Raw genomic sequence first — 19,884 nt, 5'->3', positions numbered from 1 at the left:
GCTGCGTATTGAAATGCATCTCTCCTTTCTGTATGTTTCCTTTCTCCCTTTTCGCAGAGGAAACCGAACCTAGAGAGGCACGCCGACTATTGACTCCCACTTGGCTTCAAGGTCCCCGCTGACTGGGCCGGTGAAGGCTGGATGGAGGAGGAAAGGAGAGGGAAAAGGAGGGGGGGGGGCCTCCTCTGACTCTGTACAGTTATCTGACTGATAGAGATGTTTGTCTTTGTGTGGGAACGGGGAGACTGAAGCCTCCTTCCTTGATAAAAAAAAAAACAGGCTGTCAGCTTGTTGGAGAACCTGGGGGACATTAGCCCTGCATGTTCCTGCTTGTTGCACTGACAGCTCCTTTTGTGTCTGTTTGTTTATGGGCCTGTGTGTGTGTGTGTGTGTATGTGCCTTGTTCTGTCTCTTGTCTGTCATTAGGTTTTGTGAGGGTCAGGGTCTCCGCACACTGTGATCATAGCAAAGATCTTCTTTAGAGCTGTCTGCTCATGTCTAACTTTATTGCAACCTGGAGAGAGGGTCTTTCTCTGTTTCGTTTTCTCCCTCCCTCTCTCGCTCTTTCTCTCTCTCTCTCTCTCTCGCTCTCTCTCTCTCTCCACCTCTTCCCCTCACACTGTGGGGTTGAGGGGGTTGACCAATTGCCAGCAGCTGTTGCTCATTTCACAATGGTACCGCCCATACTGTGCCGGGGCTCTCAGTGTAGCCACTCCACACTAGATGAGGAACAGAGAGCTCCTAACTTAGAGGAATATACTCTCATTATAACTGTCATGCCGGGAAAACTGCCTCTACAGACTACTGAAGACTGCCAATTGGTGAGAGGACATTTAAAATATCTATCTTTTTTTATGTTTACAGCTTTCTGTTGACAGGAGAGGAGCAGAGAGAGACAGAGAGACGGAAGAGAAAGAGAGTAACAGTCCTCTAACTAAAGGGAGAGAGATTGAAAAGTCATGACTCGTCTCAGTTTAATATGTTGAACTGGGGTTAATGCAATATCTGTTTAGTTACTCCTTTCATTTTGCCCTGACTTTTTTTGGCACCGAGTCATATTGGAGAAAATGTAATTACTTCCATGACATTTAATTCAGTAAGGTTGAAATCTCTGCCAGCTGTATCGAGTGCTTATTGTCTGAAAAACCTTTTACTGGAACAAAAGAGATTCCGTCTCAGTTTCCCAGTGTTATGTCTGTTATCAGAGACACGGGAGCTGAGTTTATCACTGGATCACCGCAACACATTCTTTCCATTCCCCATTTAGCCTCAGACCGGAGTACCTAAACAAGCTTGGGAAAGTGTATCATTGACATTGTCATCAGTGCTGGTTATCATTTTACAGATTCATCCAGTTATTAAGGGATTAGGCCCATGGATTGGCTGGACTTAACAAAGCAGCTAGAGACTTGACTGGTAAAGAGAAGTTAGAGAGCAGATTTCAGCAGTGGAGTGCCCCCGCTGCCTCGGGCCATGTTTATTACACTGCTTACAAAGAGGTGAGAAGTGGAGAGGGGTGGTGCTCAGTGTGTATGCTATTTGCTTCAGACTCAGGGTTTGACCACAAAACAGTGGGGGGATGAATAAGAAGACGTGTCCTTTTTCTGGTTTCCTGCGTTTGCAGCTGTCATCACCCTCTGCATTCTCCTGCCCAGTTAGTAGAGAATGCTGTCTATCCGGGCCACAGTTCTGCCAGCCAGAGTGTGATTCATTTACGCAGTCATCGCTAAGATTGATCCAGTTTCAGCCTTGCCTCTGTTGTATCCCGCATAATGAACGGTTGCTGCATAGTAGGAAGGCCAGGGTAAATATACAAAGAAAGCGGCGGAATAAAAGAGGAATGTAAAAGGATATGACGATGGTGAGCGTGCAGTTTGTGCATGGGTGCGCGGGCAGAGGTTTCATTAAAAAGGGATTATTGGGAGCCGTGTTGACGCTGAAAGATAAAGTTTCCCCTTCCATCCTGCCCCCCCTCACACTTTCTAACTCTCTCTCTGTCTGTCTGTACCTCTCTCCTTCCTCCCCTCCCTCCCCTAGTTGTGTTGAGAGAAGCCCAGAGTGGAGCCCAGAGCCTGTTGTGGGCTAATTAAGTCCCCCACCTTCACCACCTCCACCCCTCCTGCTTCCTCGGCCTCTCTCTCTCTCTCTCTCTCTCTCTCTCTCTCTCTCTCTCTCTCTCTCTCTCTCTCTCTCTCTCTCTCTCTCTCTCTCTCTCTCTCCTCTCCCCCTCTCTGCCCCAGCCTCCATCCTCTGCCTCCTCATGTTCCTTTGGGGAGCGCGGAAGGCAGGGGGCACACACGCAGCCCGCCGCCCGGGGTCGGGCTCTCCGTGACGGGCCATGGCGCTCCAGAAGAAGCTGGTGCTGGGCTTCCTGGCCATCAGCTGCCTGCTGTGCATCTACATCCTGTGTGTGAGCCTGGAGATCCGCGTGCCTTGGCACATGGTGGGTCTGGCTCACTTCACCCAGGGTGCAAGCGGGTGAGTTGGTGGGGCAAAACCTACACTTATGTCTTTCTTTCATTAAATGTGGTTTGTGAATGCAGTATTCATATGTTATTACATGGTGCCTAAATCAAGATTTACCAGTATTATGGAAGGCTGTATCCAGAAAAGACAGTATTCACATATAAAAACAATTTCAGCGTTCTCCCAAATGGCCACCAGTAGTAAAATGGCACAGGGTTAAACTCTTAGATCATGGAGGGTATTAAAAGTTCCATGGTTTTCAGTAACCAGTACTTATTCCCCCCTCTAGTTGTATCATTGTGGTTTCAACAAAGGAGCCACACAGCGCTCTGGCTGCAGTAATGAAAAAAGCCCCCGGAGTTATTTCACTGGAGGTGGTCTCTTACACACATATGTGAAATGTAAGCTTTGTTATCATGGGCAGTGCTCCAGGTTTAAAAGCCAGCGAGTCCAGATAAGGTGCATTAAGAGGAGGGAAGGAATGGCAAAGATGGCCATCTCTCAATGGTCTATTTCAGACACTAAATGATAAGTTTGGGGCATTCACAGCTCACGGCTCTCTCATTTTGAGGAATGCTGGAGCTGCTGAGCCGGTCTTTTATCTGACTGCCAAGTTCCAGTTACACTTTTATACGACTGCTCTATTACATTTGCATCTCATTACTGGGCTTTATGAGGTTTACTTCCTGCTGAGCCTGACATCAACAGCATCTGGTGCATCAGCCTAATAATCAGGGTAAAGGGAGTGCCATGGTTACCTGAACAGAGTAGCCCATGTGGCACTATGCAACCCGTGAATCTGGAACATGAAGGCTAACTAATTCTACAACAAGAAGGTTACGTTTTTTTTTTTTGTTTCCTTGTGCTGGATGGTTTGTAGCAGTGAAAAGCCTTGTGTGCAGTAGCTCACATACACACCCCAGGTACAATATTGATAATTAAAGGGGAAGAAGAAAAGCAGAACTGAGAGTTTCTGTGTAAGTGGAAGGACAGAAAGTTTCAACCATGACCTATGTTTATGTTCTAGCTCACTGTTTTCTCAGGAATAGCTCTTCTTTTTAATCACTTTACACCATCAGCATGACTGTAATAAATTGGCAAAGCTATGCCTTGTGAAACGGAGAGGCATAAATCACCTTATTTCTCTCCCACACTGGAGACCTTCACCCTTCTACTCTCACAGAAAACAATTAAGAATGCGTGTTTTTTGTTTGAAAAGCCAGGGATTGGAGTCAAGCAAGGGCAATGCACCGTGTGAAAGGAAGGTTAGATGATCCATGTCCACCAGTGACCTGCCATGCTTATCAGTGCATGTTTTGTCTTCCAGCGTGTCACAAGACTCCGAGGAGCGTCTCGGCGGCGACGGTGACCGCTGGTCCCAGGCGCCCCCTGCCTCGACCTTTGACCCGAAGCTGTTCACCGGAGCGGCTCCGCATGAGCAGAAAAGTGCCACACAGGCTCTGCCTTTAAAGGCCCAACCACCCGCAGCCGCCGGAGAGCAACCGGCCAAGAACAACACCCTGCCTCCGCCAAGAGATGTCAGCGAGTCTAGTTCCGAGTCTGATGCCAAGGATAATGGCAGAACCGCCACCGAAGGCCTTAATCTGCGGCCCCGGCAGCCCACCCGCACTCCCAGGACGACACAGCCTCCCTACATCGGAGATACCTACGCCAGTGAAGATATCCCACCGCAAACAGTCAGTTCCACCTCGGTATCTCTGCAGAATCTGCTTGTTGTGACTTCAGCTTTCTGTGTAGATCTCTGATCTCTGTGTCTGCGTTTTGTGCTTAAAAATAATGCCCCCCCCCCTTTTTTTTTTTTTGCAGCAGCAGTGGGTGGTGGGTAAGATGATTCTACAGGTAGTTAGCTGTTGCAAGAGGATAAAGAGTGATATTGTAATTAAACAAGGGATTATGCAATAGGTAATCAGAGAGGTAATTTATACCCCCTTGCGATGTGCCTCGGATGATCTGGTGCATTAGATTGCTTAGAGATCATCGGCGGAGTATCGGAACCTCTTCGTTTTCATGATAGCTGTCACACACCACTGCTTTTCCACAGGTTTGACAGAATGATGGACTTGTTTGACGCAACCGAGTAAAAAAAAAAGGGTGTGCCAGCCTTCCCCGTGAATGTTTACCAGAAAGATGAAGTCAAGCCTCACGCGGTCTGGCTCCGTTTCTCCGTCTCCCTCTGCCCCTCGAGTGTGTCATCAGCACAAAATCCTTTCAGTTGCGTTTGTCAGATGGTCCACCGAGGGGAACAGAGGAGAGGATGAGAAAGCACACGACTATGAAATGGAGACATTGCTTAAGAACGTCTCATGTGAGCAATCACAGGGCTCTGTGGCGGTGGTGGTGTCGGTTTCATTTTGATTGACTGATTAAGACTATAATTAAAATAATTCACTATGATTAAGTGACTCACAGTTCATATTTTCCACGTCTTTCAATGACATATTAAGTATTAAGTATGATATTGTAAAGACTTCCATGTCAGTTTAACTGCGGTTCAGACTAAGGATTGCGTACCTCATAGACTGGGATACGTAGGGTAACTGATTCTATAGAGAACCAGTGGCATGGATAATACAATTAGTGAAACAAAGTTGCTAATGGGTTCAGTTTAATCAGATCAGGCTCTTTGTTTCTGTTGACCTTAAACTCTGTGTTTATGTGTATGTATGTGTGCATTCTTTCATGTTTCCTTGTGTTCCTTCATATATGTAGTTTGTGTTTTATTCATGTGTGTCAGTAATATGTCTCCATGTAAGTTTCATAATGAATATTCCTCTCGCAGGACAAAACCTCCAGCATCCCTTCTGTCATTAGAGTTGCTCTTCCGTAGCTGTGTAATTACTAGATAATTGCCTCCAGCGAGAGTCTGTGGGTTAATATTGCGGTTGCGCAACCCGCCAAGTGGAACTAATGATGCTGGTCTGTAGTGTGGGCTAATGATCATGTAGACATGACTGTATGTTGGGATTAAGACCCTGTCATTGGTTAGAGGGGAAGTTCTGTATGTGTGTGTGTGTGTGTGTGTGTGAGATAACAGCAACTCTGGTACCTGCTCCCTGCAGGACTGTCCGGACAGTGTGAGGAGGAGAGTCCCATCAACTGACTTTGGTGGGCGTTTTCTGAAGAGTATTCCAGTCCTCCAGTGGGCCAAGCATGCCACTCCTGAGCAGTACCAGCGCCTGAGCCAGTACCCAGGGACACACGGCTGGGGGGGGGTCGACTACGAGAGTAAGTCCTCAACCGCTTAGTCGACCTCAAACCAAATCACAATATATTTTATTGAGAGTATTGAGAAAACGAATACAGAATTTTCACGTCACACGCCATGTTTTGCCATCTTTTGTCATGTCACACACATCATGTACTGTTGAGCTGGTGGTGTATGTTTTCATATCTAAAATTCAAGTATATCCGGATGGCAGACTGAAAGTGTTTCTCATTATATAATCAAGGGCATGTGGGCCTCCACGCAGTTAAGATGCTTGTCACGTTAAGAGAATGATAGCTTCCTGTCTGTTTGCCCACACATGTAGCCTCAGGGTCTTTTTTTTCTTTCAGACCAATCCCAACAACTGAGTCTGTAGGCGTATACAACTGCAGAAGCACAAAAATTCCATCTTGGCTGCATTCAGCCACTAGATCTTTTCTTGCCCGATTCAAGGATTCTGTGTTAAATTCCATCCACAAATGTATTCTATTTTTGCGTCGACAGCGCTGGTGGCAACTCTCTCTGTCCTCAATTCTTCTGCTAACTGGCAGATGTTTGACGACTGGAGCCATCGCCGGATCAAATCGCAGTGTATCCGCTGTGCTGTGGTGGGGAATGGTGGGATACTGAAGGACTCCAAGAAAGGAACGGAGATCGACAGTCACGACTACGTCTTCAGGTACACGCTGACTTTGGCCTTGTTGAGTGTTCAAGTGTAAAGTGGACCCTGTGTTAAAGGAAGAATCCACCCTAAAACACTTCAGTCACGTCATTTCTCCACAGACAGTTATGTTATTTTGTGTTTTGAGTAAGAGGTGCGACTCGTGCTTTTTTCTCGACTGGTAAAACATGCTCCACTATTGCTATTTCTCTCTCTACCTACACATAAAACCCACAGCTGAATGCAGCAAGTTCAGGCACATTCTCTGGGGGTTGTCGAAAGGCATCCTGCGAAATGGAGGAAACCACTAACTGAAGCAGAAGTAGAGGCAGGTTGAGAGAAAGTGGATACACCAAAAAAACAAAACAAAATTACAACACTTCATCACAAAATAACTCCTGGAATCCATTGAACATAACAGTGTAAGAACATCTGATGGTGGATTTTTCCTTTAAAACCACCCCTGTGAACTCAAATTGCTCCCTCACTGGTTTTCCCACCCGGTCGCCAAAGCACTGTGAAATGAGAATAGGTGTGTTGTTGTAGCCTGTAGTGAATAGTCAGCGTGGGCTCTGGTGAAAAGCTGCAGATCAGAGGTGCTAATGCCAGCAAGCACACAGTCATTGTGTGTCATTCAGGATGTGTCATTCAAGTGCTCCTTCAGTGCATAGACTGGTCCCTGTGTGTGTGGTTGCCATGGTGACCGATGGGTTAAGTGGTAATTAACAGTGTTCTTGTGTGTGTCTGTGTGCTTGTATGTGTCGGTGTGTTTATTTGCCTGTATGCATGCGCGTGTGCATCTTTCATCTGTGTGTTTGTGTGTGTGTGTGTGTGTGTGTGTGTGTGAACACCATTGATCTGCAGGACCAACGGGGCAGTCATTAAGGGCTTCGAACAGGACGTGGGGTCACGGACCACCCACTACACGTTCTCCACCAATACAATGAGGAACTCCATGAGGAGCTACGCCGGCCTCGGGTATCAAGGGCCGCCTGTGTCTGAGGTCAGGACCAAACAGGACACTTTTTCCTCACCATAGAATTAGATTGCATCTCACAGGGGTGAAAAACTGTGGGGGTACAGTATAAAATTAAGGGGTCTGCACCCCCTAAAATACTGTCCTGGTAGAAGCAGGCCCAGGTCACAGCACATAGAGATAGAATAGGGGAGATAGAATTAGGGCATTGACACAAGAGAAAAGTACATTTACTCAAGTACTGTACTTAAGTACAGTTTTGAGGTACTGGCACTTTACTTACTAGTATTTCCTCAGTATTTCCATTTTGTGAGACTTTCTACTTTTCCTCCACTACATTTATCTGATGGCTGGAGTTACTAGTTACTTTGCAGAATAAGGTTTTACATGCAAAACATATGTTGCATTGGAGTTTAAACTCCCCAACAGTATATGGAGCAGTTAGACCTGCAACATTAAAATACTTCTTACAGGTTAATGCTTCAATAATTTAACACTCTGAAAGAATGAGGACTTTTACTTTTAATACTTAAGTACATTTTACTGCTAATACTTCTATACTTTTACTTAAGTAAACTTTTGAATGCAGGACTTTTACTTTTAATGGAGTTAAAATAAAAACATATTTTTCTATTATGATATTGCTACTTTTACTTAAGTAAAGGATTTGAGTACTTTTACCACCACTGGGCATTGGTCATGGGATAGAAAAGAAAAGAAGAAAAAAGGAACATGTTTGGATAGAGCTGAACAGGATACCATTTAAGTTTTCTGTTTAGATAAATCAGATTAGTCATCTCTCTCTCTCTCTCTCTCTCTCTCTCTCTCCAGGAGACACGGTATATCTTCTTGCCAGATCATGACCGTGACTACTTGTTGATGAAGGCTGCCGCCACACACACTCCAGTAGAGAGAGGGCCTGAGCGCAGCAAGTCGTTAGTAACACTCATGAAGTGCATCGTCAACTCTGATGACGCACAAGCAATGATGAAATTTTGTTTTTTTGGTGTGTATGTGTGCTTGCATGCACATGTCCACATACGTCTGTACCTGTGTGTGCGCGTGTGTGTGTGTGTGTGTGTGTGTGTGTGTGTGTGTGTGTGTGTGGTGTTGGATAATTGACTGTGAATGGATTGTGTGATTATGTAATACTCTCATATTTCCATATTTCTTTAGTCCACCCAACTACTTTGGAGAAAATGTGTCAGCAGAAAAGTTGAAGATGTATCATCCCGATTTCATCCGTTACCTCAGAAACAGGTGGGAGTTTTACCAGCGGGATGGGTGTGTCTGATCACAATAAAAGCATGTCTCTGGTTACAAATAGTGTGAATGAGATTGAGGTTGAAATAGGAGTGTGCTCTGGGGAGTTCCCACACAAAGAGGACTTATGTATTAATGAGCAACTACTAAAAGATTCAGGAATATGTGAAGAATGCCAAGAAACTCCTCGGGGATTCTCCCTCATGCTCCTCCGCATCACTGTCTCAGAAACTGACCATACAGATTGTTTTCATTTTGTAATGTTTCAGATTCCTCCGGTCCCATACCATGACAACCAAATATAAGAACATATACCGTCCGTCAACAGGCGCTGCGATGCTGCTGGCCGCTCTGCACACCTGCGACCAGGTAGGATCCATCATCATCGTAGACAGGTCTATATGCACTCTGCGGCAGGACTGCACTTGACAGTGTGAGAACGGATTTACTGCTAACTGTCGGTCTTGCAAAACACACACCTCGGATATCGTTGTGTAACCCTGATCAGCTCGTGATAGGGAGTCACTCACAAAACAATTCTGAGAAAGTTTACCTTGGAAACAGTAGTGTGTTGCAGTGCCAACCTTCTCATATTGTCCTCATATTGTTTAAATATCCACCCAAGCATTGAATTGAATTTGATCGCTGTGAAAGCTTGTTTTCCAACTGGTCTGTTCTGCGGATGCAAATGAGCAGCGTTCTCCCCCCCGAGGCTGAAATTCAAGTAAAAAAAAAACAAAAAAAAGGGCATAAATTAGGTCATTCACTGTTTGTTTCTGTGTTGATAAAGGTGAGCGCGTACGGCTTCATGACCCCGGACTACAACAACTACTCTGACCACTACTACGACAAGAGCTACCACAAGGTGGGTTTCTTCGCCAACCACGACCTGCGCCTGGAGTTGAGCCTGTGGCAGCAGCTGAACCAGGCGGGCCTCCTGCGCCTCTACATGCACCAGTGAGTCGGAGTCGGGCCCGGAAATGACGGCATCCTGCCTGCGTGCACGTTAACCAGCAGTAGACCGGAGCACATGACAGGAAGACGGAAAACCCCCGACAACAGACAACCCCGCTTTCTCTCACAGTGACTCTCTAGCTTCCTGTTGTTGAGAAGAGAGAAAGCGCTTTTTTCTTTTATGATTCCTGAACTAGGATTTTTTTTTTTTCTTATTGACAGCTGCTATGATTGTTCAGGATTTGTTTTAGGGTTTTAGGGTTTTATTTGACACATTTTACTATTACTTAAGGCATATCATGCAATCAGAGTTCGGGTGTGTGAAAGCTGAGTTGTGTGTGCTGTGTGGTACAGTATGTTGACAAGGGACAAGACTGCAATTCAGTTGGCCACTTACTTAAAATATCCTGTCTCCCTGCCCTAAATAGCTGGTCAGAGCACTGCTGGCAGTAGTCATGTTCTATTCTGATATTTACTCAGATTCTGTTCTCTCTCTCCCTCTCTGAGTGTGTGTGTGAATGTCTGTGTGTGTGTGTGTGTGTGTTTAAAGTGGAAGGTGAACAAACTGAGTGTGACGAAAGCTCAGTGGGAAAAGTATTTAAAAGTGAAAGTGCATTTAGTTTTAGGAACTTAACTTATTGTTTTTTTCTTTGTTCTTACATCCCGACTATTTTTTTATAGCACAAAAGTGTACTTTTTTCCCACACAGTGCCATAGTATGATAAGAAGAATACTGTATGGACTCCATTAGGACTCTCAGTGCCTTTAATGTGAATCACTAGTCTGGAAAATGCGTCGTGGCCGAGGTAACCAAGGAAAATATTTGAAGCGGTGGAGTTTCCGCAACAACACAAAAGAGGACACGTTGCCAGTGGCCTTTTTTTCTCTCTGTTTGGATTCTGTGACGGTCTCCAAGGACGCTCTTTACAGACTCTGCTTGTGCACCTGAACTCATCTCTGAGCTGTGGCGGTATGGGGTCGAAGTTCATCGAGATTCATTGTTCTCACTGTTGATTTCCTTCACATTGTCACTCATCTGGACTCATCTCCATGGACATACTGTATGTATGACATGGAGTAGCGCAACAATAATGACAGTGTACTGTAGATTTGTGGTGTAGGGGAACAGACAAGTAACCAAAGACACTGTGCAGATCAGGGAATATATGTTTATTTAAAATTCACAAGTTTTTATGGTGTCGGATTGTGTTCAAAACTGAATGTTCCAGTTAACTGAAACATTGGATCATATTTTTGCAATGAGGAATGGATGGGTGGGTTTGTAGTGCAATTTTGATTTTGACCTTAAAAATCTGTATAAAAGCAAAACTGTGATTTTATCTCTGTGGTTTTGGGATTTATTCTTGGTTTGTCTCTGACCTTTCCTTCTTCTATGTCCAGTGGAGAACAAGAGCACAGACACTGAAAAGGGTTAGCAGTGTCAAGCACAGCAGTCATTCTCAGTGTGTGTCCAATTTATGTTTGTGTACGCTCTTGTATTCTGGACTGGCATGGTGCCTTGGTGAGGATATATAGGGGAGACCGGGGATGATTGTAACACATTTTGTCTCAGTCCCTTTTGTTTGGGTTTTGGTGTTAGATTTCTCAAATTTTGACACAAAGTGCCCACATCTGTCTGCTACAAATAGCAAACACTTTAACCTCTATTATATTATCACAGACTTCATGAATTGATGTCAAATACAAGGAGTTCCATTGTTATAACCTACCCCGATACCGGGGTAAGTTGTAACACTAGCTGGGGTAAGTTGTAACAACAAGAGGAAAGAAGCAAAAATTGAGCTCATACTATGCACTATGCATTAGAACAGCTCTAATGAAGGCTGTATGACATTAAAGAACAACATGACTGTCAGTCACTGTGTATGTGTCTGTGCGTGTGTGTGTCTTTGACTATCTTGATCCTTTTGAACGAAACCATTTTAACATCTCTTAACTGCGCATGCATGTATGGGTTGTCTTTTAACAAAATTAACTGAAATGTGGTGTTCCATCACATAACTGTTTAATAAATGAGTCACAGTAACACTTTTTTCAACAGTGTTACAACTGTCACCACCCCTGTCGGCCATTATATTTCTAGCTGTTGTAGAACGGTGGTTTGAGATTAGCATGGATGGAACGCATCACATTTTACTTGACTACTGTTTAATCTAATACAAGTCCTATCATGTTAACTTCAACACTATCAGTGCTAATCAAAATATAAACTTGGTTCAAAAAATTACTTACTTACTTACTGCAAACTGTACATGTAACATCAGAAAGGAAGTGGGTGTGTACAGTAGTGATCATATGACTCTCACTTATCCCTGATTGATGGAAATGGTGCTTTTACAACTAACCCCATGTTACAACCATCCCTGGTCTCCCCTATATAGTCAGATGACGGGTGTGTGCGAACACCTACCCTTTAACTCTAGCAGACAAACAAAAGTGCATGGATAAGAAAAGGCTGGGCATGAGAGGAACATAATCACGCTATAGCTTTATGCAGCTTCCAAAAATGACTGAGGAATACACAATTTACAGACAAACACGGGGCATTCAGCCAATAAAATAACCCCAACACCCAACTTTTAATCACCCCCACCCTTTTTGGTAAAATGTATTTGTGAACTACAGCCAAAACTACTGGGAACAACAATAGTCCTCACACTAACCCGATGCCTGGATGCTTTTCAATCCACAGGAGGAAGAGCATTCTTCAGGGAGGGTACAACTGGCATGCAGGGCCTCTCTCTCTCTCTCTCTCTCTCTCTCCCTCTCTCTCTCTCTCTCTCTCCTTCAAACTCTCTCTCTCTCTCACACACACACACACACACACACACACACACTCTCTTGTAACATTCTGGAGTGCAGATGAACCATGTGACCTCTTTACTTTCTTGGTTTCTTCTCCAGCTTCACCATGTTTGAGAACTCTGCAAGGCAGGGAGGGGAAGCTTTAGGGACAGATGTGAATGGGAGTGAGGGTGGGAGCTGCATAAGGGAGTTACCACGGTCATGAGTCATGCATTTCAGTGCTGGGGCGACGGCCAAAATGTCTGGCAGCGGGACATTACAGTTACATACTACAGTTAGTAGTATGCGACCACAAGTCTGCAAGCCAAGCTCTTTTTCAGGAATTTAAGTAGATGTGGGTGAATGTGTGTGAGAATAGATTACCAGTTCACATATGGCTCTCATTTTGTATATCCAGATCATAGTCAAATAAAACAGGGAGTTGTCAACGCATAACAAGAGGGTCAAACATGGTCGAATTTTCCAGTGTCTGACACTGAAGGTGTGTGCTCAACATAATGTTAGGCTGTAGGACTGGGCTGCCCAAACTAGGGCCTGCTGGCCAAATTTGGCCCTCAAAAAACGTTGGTCAAAAGTGTTCCAAAGAGAGTAAAATATTCTCATTTCATCTATTGATTTTTAGGAAAATACATTGCTACAAGACATATTAATAGGTATCTTATATACAACCTAAGACACTATTTTTATTGGTTGCATTTTTAAACAGTCAGTGTCCACTTGGGATATATTTGCCACCCAGTTATTTGCCCAAGTTAAATATTGGCGGTTGGACCTCTGTGATAATAACTGGGCTCTAAGTCTTCCACGACAACATGTATTGCTATTTGAACAACTGCAGTTTTGCATTATGCTGAGCTCATCTACTGCTATCCTGACCTTTAAACACTGCTCTATCAATGGTTTACCATGAGAAAGATCAACTAAATCCACTGAAGTGTTTGCATTCCCATAATAAACATCCTCGTGATACAATAAATTACTTGCTGATTCAACTTTATAAGGCCTGAAGAGTGACCCAGTTGCCTCTAGGGCTCCCTGACACATGTAGAGTTACTAACTGCTGACCCTTAGTGGTGATGATGGGTCAGTGCAGCTTAGAATACAGGGCAAGTCAATTCAGCAGAACAGGCTCTCTCACCACTGTAGTCAATGCGTCCGTCTCCGTCTGCGTCTCCTGCCTGGATCATGGCCTCTGCCTCCTCATCAGAAAGAGGCATTGAATGGGTTGAATTCGGCACAGTGGACAGAATATACCTAGGAGAAGGGAAATCCTTTTGAGCTTGAGTGGAAGAGACTCAAATCTATTCGACTGAATTGTTAGGCCAGTATGCGTGTCATTCTTTATCGGACCCATACTTGATCTCGTTCCACTCTATGTAGCCACTGCCGTCTTTGTCCAGCATCTGGAAGGCCTTCTTGATGGCCTCCTCCCGCTGTTCGGAAGTCTTGAACTGCCTCATGTACTCCAGGAACTTGCTGTAGTTGAAGTTGCCTGCAGTGCGACAGAGAGTGGACAAAAGATGACATCAGCGAGCGACATCATCCACATGACTCACACATGTACCTCTTCATGCATTATCTCATCGTACTCATCGCTTTCAATGCATAACTCCCATCTCAAACACACACACCCTGCATTCTCATCTCCCGTGGCATGCGGTTGATGTCCCGGTCCGTGAGGGAGGCGCCCATGGCCACAGCCACCTTCTTCACCTGCAGGCCAAAGTCATCTGCCATGTTGCTTACGTCTGTCCTGGGCTGGGGAGCAGGAAGGAAGCAAGCAGAGAGGGTTAAACACTTTTGGAGTGTGTGTGGAGGAGTATCTACTTCCCCACTTCTGTTTCCACTGGTTGAATATCCAGCAAAGCGTCCACTGCTCTTTCAGCAACAGCTTCTTGGCACGCTCAAAGGCAATCGATTTGGTTAGCAAATCCAGTCATCTACGGCCCCGAATGTTGAGCCACTGCAAATCAATAGAACTTCAATTACCCAGTCAAGTGATTAGTCATAGCTGGGTTACTCATGGCGGGGTAGCTCATGGATATTTTGGGTCCTCCTCATAATGAGATATGTGGTTAGGATGCTGCCAACGCTGATCTCAGAGGACACATCATTTCAGAAGTCACCATGGTACTTGTGTGTGTGTGTGTGTGTGTGTGTGTGGGAGAGAGAGAGAGAGAGAGAGAGAGAGAGAGAGAGAGAGAGAGAGAAATGGTGGTATGGGTCTATGGCCGAGCATTAGTATACATACTTCGTTAGCTGTATAACTAGGCTTTTACATTCTGGTCACGCAGGATGTGGCGGAGGGTGAAAACAGCCATAGAAGCTACCCAACATAAAGCGTAAACTGCTGCTGCATTTCCATGGGTTTCATCATTCCCATCATACTCCTCCCCCCAATCTCGCACTATCATTTGCACTTCAAGAACTCTCTTATCAAGATGAATATCTGCGTTTCTCTCCCCTCGCGTTGGCCGGGGGTTATAAAGACACATCAATTCAGCAGATCAAAGCGGACAATTCTGCTCTCAATCTACAAGTTCCAAAGAGCAAAAAGCCAGACAAGACACTGGAGATTAAAACACTTATTCCACTTTTTTTTTTTTACAACTTTGACAAACTACTGCCACGCTTGGAAGTGAGAAAATGACACTGACATCAAGCAAAACATCTCTGAGAAATTGGAAATCGTTACCAGTTATTGACGTTTACTGCACAGACAGAAGACCAACTCAAGGTCTATCCCATTTACCATTTCCCCTTTTCAACGTATCTATCTGTCCATATCCTGTCCAGTCCTACTCACCAGATTCAAGGTTTCCTGGTAAAGATGACCCTCCCCCTCTCTCTGTCTCTTATATATGGGCAGGATGGAGCCACCAGTGGCCTTGCACCTGTCTTGCTTTCCCTGGTGGAGCCGTTCTCCATTAGAGTCTTGGCTCCTGTTGTCCCAGACAGGAACGCTTCTCTCCAGATGTACTGGCCAAGACCCCACATTAAGCCTGTTGATAGGGTTGAGTTGGAGGACAGCCACCTCTTGGTAGGGTTGAACCAGAGGACAGCCTTGGCACGGCACTTGAAGATTATTCATAGTGCCCAGTGCATCCAGAGTTTATCGGTTGTTTTCCTAAAGTGGGAGCTGTTGTACCGGTCCCCACACTTTGCATTTTTAATGCATTTGTACTGCAGGGTTTTCCAAATAATTAAGAGGGGGTGGTGATAGTGCAGCAGCGGTGCAGCACATCACCAATGGCTGATTCTACAAATGGGACAAGGATGCACACCATTGAGTCTTGTGAGTTAGTGCTTCATCCAGCTATCATTTCGCCAATGGATTTTTGTCCTCTTCTCTCTCAGTTAACTGTCAGATATGGCTAAGTGCTTTGCTTTGTAATATAGCCTGAACACTGGTCTGATATGAGCTCATATTTGTTATGGCTGAGCCAGCTGAGCCAGCCACTCTCCACTCTGTGCCAGGGCCTTGGCATGGCTGTTGAAGTTTACTGAGAATATACTCTACATACTCTAGCAGCAAAAGAAACTCAGTTCTCTATATAACATACAGTAGCTGTACAGACCAAATGCATTCTATTAGATTTGATTCTATTCTATTCTATTCTATTCTATTCTATTCTATTCTATTCTATTCTCCTTCTCAAGTATTTTAGACAAGGAAGCATATTAGGACTGCAGTACTCTCACAGTCTATACTATGTCAAGCCATGTTCTTTTTGGTCTCTTCTCTCCCAGTTAACAGGTAGTTTTGGGTGCTGTGTGCTTTGCAGTCTGAGCCCACTGCCTGAAGTCAGTTCTCTGATACCAGCTGATATTTACTGAAGTTGACCCTTAAAATCTGGGGCTACATTTCAAAGGCAAAGAGTGTAGACCGGGCACCTCAGCAGCTGTAGGGAAGTCTATTCCACACACACACACACACACACACACACACACACCATTACCACTTTGATCAGAACATCGCCATTCCAGTGATAAATCATTTCAGAGCTATGGCCCTAGTTCTCTGTCAGCCTCACGCAAGGCAGATAATCAAGTTTGCTGGCTGTTCGCCACACACTTAAATACAGGAGCTGCAGGAGAGAGGACTGGCTGTTGGAAACGGTGTTCTGCAGAGAATGGCTGGTTATATAACTCAGTTGTACGCGCTAACTTGTGCTAAATAACACATGCGCAGCGAAACACTTCTGGGCAATTGTGTATAGATCAGTTCTCATACTAATGCATGCACCAAAACTACAGTACAGGATGATGCATAGATGAAACTGGATTAGATAAGTGATATTGGTGCAGATTTGTACTATAGTACAATTCATATGAGTGTGTGCGCATGTGTGCTTATCTTCCTTGGAGAGAGAGTCTAATTAATAGAAGAACATGTGTATACAGGCCTATTGAAGCCTATCAGACTGTTTGCAGAGGCCCTACTGAGTTTGTTATCCGCTGTGTATTGATCCAGGCTATCTTACATTGGATCCCCTCCCAGCCAGGCCTCCAGCTGTGCTCAGACCCCTTTAAGACTGGATGCTAACATTTAAGACACTCCATGAGAGGAGCACTTGGTTTCTAATAGGTCACACGCCGCATGTAGCACCCCCCGACCGCATCTGCCCCACAGGGCGGTTCCCACCGTCTTTCTATCAGACATTCCCAAATCCAGGGCACTTTCTAGGGCCTCAGCCAAGTCTGGAAAAGACTTTTAAGCCTGGATATTCACCACAGCAATTACAACTAAGTGCTTTACAGAGTCAAACAGCTGTGTATGGCTAATCAAGGAAGCACAAGCAGGAATCAAATGTGTTTTCACAAGTTGTTTTAAAAGATAGACCAATTGAAGCTGTCTGCTGTAAAGTGAAGATTTTGTAAGTAGGAGCTTTACAGTAATAGCAGTTATATAACACTGTGTTCTAATAAGTGTCCTCACTATATTTGTGCATTAAGCCTTCACTGTGTGTGTGTTTGTGGAGGTGTGTGTACAGCACACTACAGTACTGCATGTGAGGTGAGGCGTTTCCGACCCCAGCTGCTACGAGCAAGTGAAACTGTGTTTGTGTCAGTTATTGAGTGGTGTTTTGATGCGACGTGATTCACCGAAGCCTTCACCACTCAAGTAAAATGGCTCCGACGCCGTATTGATTCAAAGGTTCAATATTCTCATCTGCGATGCTGACCCATAATGCAGCACGACTGCTACAGTTCAGTCGAAGATAGAGTAACTTGAAAAGCAAAATCTTTCCATTCCTCTGAGTCTCCCCTTTTTTTAATACTTTGGAATGAAGTAAGTGTAATTAATCCTATTAGCATGTCTGAATTGGGTGTTCAAGTCCGAAGAGCCTTGGAGCCTAATTGAAATTGACTTCATAAAGACCCATTCAGCTGAAGCGTCACATTTAACAGACATACATTAGTGTGGTGGATTAGCACACCAGAGTTGCGCCGACAACCTCCTAATGATGTGTGAATACACACAGCTGTATCCTGTCGCTGTGTGTGTGTGTAACACTAATGCACCATTCACAGGCTTTACTGCGTGTGAAAGTGTGTTTTGAATGATGCCTCATTTAATTTTGTAAATGTGAGGAGTCTGATTCCAAAATGAGATTCCCACCATTTAAAAAAATTGACACCTACTCTTACATAATGATTGGTGGTAAAGTAAATTATAGGTTACTATTAAAATTATAAGTCATTTTAAGACCTTTGCTTGTTTTTGAAGACAGAATAAGAACCCTTCATTTGGTTAATTTTTATGGGGCCACTGAAGAAGAAATTGCGTAATTTCTCTCTTAAGCTTTATTAGACGGAGGAAATAGACTGTGGGGCAGCCAGCAGGGGACTGAGCTTGTAAACAAGCAAAATGAGCATTTCAGATATAATTCAGCCTATTACCAATCTGCTGTTTCCAGAAGCCAGATAGTAACACTGTTGTTCGGCTCACCCCGGCAGAGCCTAGACTCATTTTACATGACTGGGACGTTATCTCTCTCCCCGCAGTCTGATGGAGTACAATCCACAGCACCTCTTTATCCCAGCAGAGTTTGTTATGTCTGGGAGTTAATCAGTCTCTTATCCCCATGGACATTGTTCCTTCCTGGGCCTACAGGATTCAGAGGTATCTCAAACACACATGCGCCTGCACTAAAACACACACACACACACACACACACACACACACAAACAGTTGGGCTTCTTAATTAGTCTCCCTCTCTATCCTCTAATTATTTGCTCATGAGGGGGATTCTTGAATGAACAGTCCCCACCAATCTCAAGCCTATTCACAATGTGAGCAGAAGGTCTCCTCCTCTGCAGAAGTATTATTGCGGAGTCTTGGCACCCAGTGTGCTCAGCTATTACAAAGTAATTCATCGCATTGGCAGTTTGATTATGTCGGTGGCTTGGATGTTTGCACTATGCAAGCCCACTGTAGCCAATTTTCAGGCTCCACACTGAACGGAGATATCCATATTTCTATCGTAGGAGAAGACTATTACCATAATAGGAAACATATCGTGCATTTACTGTGGGCTGGGAAATGTACTGAGTATGCATAATGAATTATGAGAAATATGCTTCATATATTAAGTCTATACTCAGAGATTTTTTTGTGCTTTAGTGTTTTAAATGGAGGCTTGTGAGAACCATTATTGAATATGAAGTATGTGCAGTCAGGTAAAACCCTTGTATCTCCCAAATGTCAACTTTCCAGGAACAGTTTTCATCTTGACCACCATGCATTTTTAAGTTTATCCAATGGGGTTTTGAAAGGGTTTCATCAGCCCAATAGAGTGTAGAATTTTCTCAACCCATAGAGGAGCGTGTAATCCTTCATTTGATGATAAAACATGAAAATCACCAAAATTGGAAGGCTTTCGCATGACAACAGCGATTTGTTGCTCTCATATTAGCTCCATCGTATCATGTTGGATCCGGGGCTGCTGAGGGGGAGGAGGATGGAGAGGGTCCAGGCTGAGCTCGCTGCTGGCTGCGGTGGAATCCCAGGGCTAGCGGGTCTTTACGAGCCCGGAGGTTGAAACCAGAGAGGGCTAACTCACCATCTGCAGCTGCCCAGGTGCAGAGTGACCGGGGCTCCAGAGGGAGCCGTTAAAGGCGGCCTGCTATCCTCCCGCATCACCCCCTGGGGACAGCCGGGAAGACTGGGGTGGAGATAGAGATGGATGGGGTGCGGGGATGGGCGGCTGCTTAAATTCCAATGCTGTAATTCCATTAGTGCTGTCTGCAACACAAAATGGGACTGATATGTAGAAAATGGTCAATATAATATCATCTGTGCAATGACAAAATGAAAATCTAAATGTACAGTTAGATGCTATATTAATCCACTGCTGACCACAGCTGATGTATGACGTGAAGTGATTGAAAACACAATCCCCTCTGCTGGCTTTTCACCTCCAAAATCCATCTTATCGTCTTCCTTTCTGTTTCCAGGGAAACGGCAGACATGCAACACAATGTGTCAGAGAGTAGAATATGAAGTGA

At 44.6% G+C, this 19,884-nt stretch overlaps 2 protein-coding genes across 2 annotated transcripts; one reads left to right on the top strand and one right to left on the bottom strand.

Moving 5' to 3' along the window:
* The first annotated feature begins 697 nt into the window (after positions 1-697).
* st6galnac (ST6 (alpha-N-acetyl-neuraminyl-2,3-beta-galactosyl-1,3)-N-acetylgalactosaminide alpha-2,6-sialyltransferase) lies at positions 698-11,422 on the top strand. Its single transcript, XM_071907873.2, has 10 exons — positions 698-821; positions 2,038-2,478; positions 3,794-4,163; positions 5,547-5,712; positions 6,197-6,371; positions 7,218-7,356; positions 8,161-8,264; positions 8,506-8,589; positions 8,862-8,961; positions 9,383-11,422. Exons 2-10 carry the CDS (start codon positions 2,339-2,341, stop codon positions 9,551-9,553), a joined length of 1,449 nt encoding a protein of 482 aa, XP_071763974.1. The 5' UTR covers positions 698-821; positions 2,038-2,338; the 3' UTR covers positions 9,554-11,422.
* A 1,025-nt stretch (positions 11,423-12,447) lies between these two features.
* Positions 12,448-14,109, bottom strand: LOC139918345 (parvalbumin-like EF-hand-containing protein). The gene is made up of 4 exons (XM_071907681.2): positions 14,004-14,109; positions 13,729-13,864; positions 13,511-13,626; positions 12,448-12,491 (listed from the first exon to the last, which is right to left on the bottom strand). Exons 1-4 carry the CDS (start codon positions 14,107-14,109, stop codon positions 12,448-12,450), a joined length of 402 nt encoding a protein of 133 aa, XP_071763782.1.
* Between the last annotated feature and the right edge of the window lie 5,775 nt (positions 14,110-19,884).

This window comes from Centroberyx gerrardi, chromosome 20 (assembly GCF_048128805.1).
Source record: "Centroberyx gerrardi isolate f3 chromosome 20, fCenGer3.hap1.cur.20231027, whole genome shotgun sequence".
Taxonomy (NCBI): Eukaryota; Metazoa; Chordata; class Actinopteri; order Beryciformes; family Berycidae; genus Centroberyx; species Centroberyx gerrardi.
This window is presented reverse-complemented; position numbering and strand designations above follow the sequence as displayed.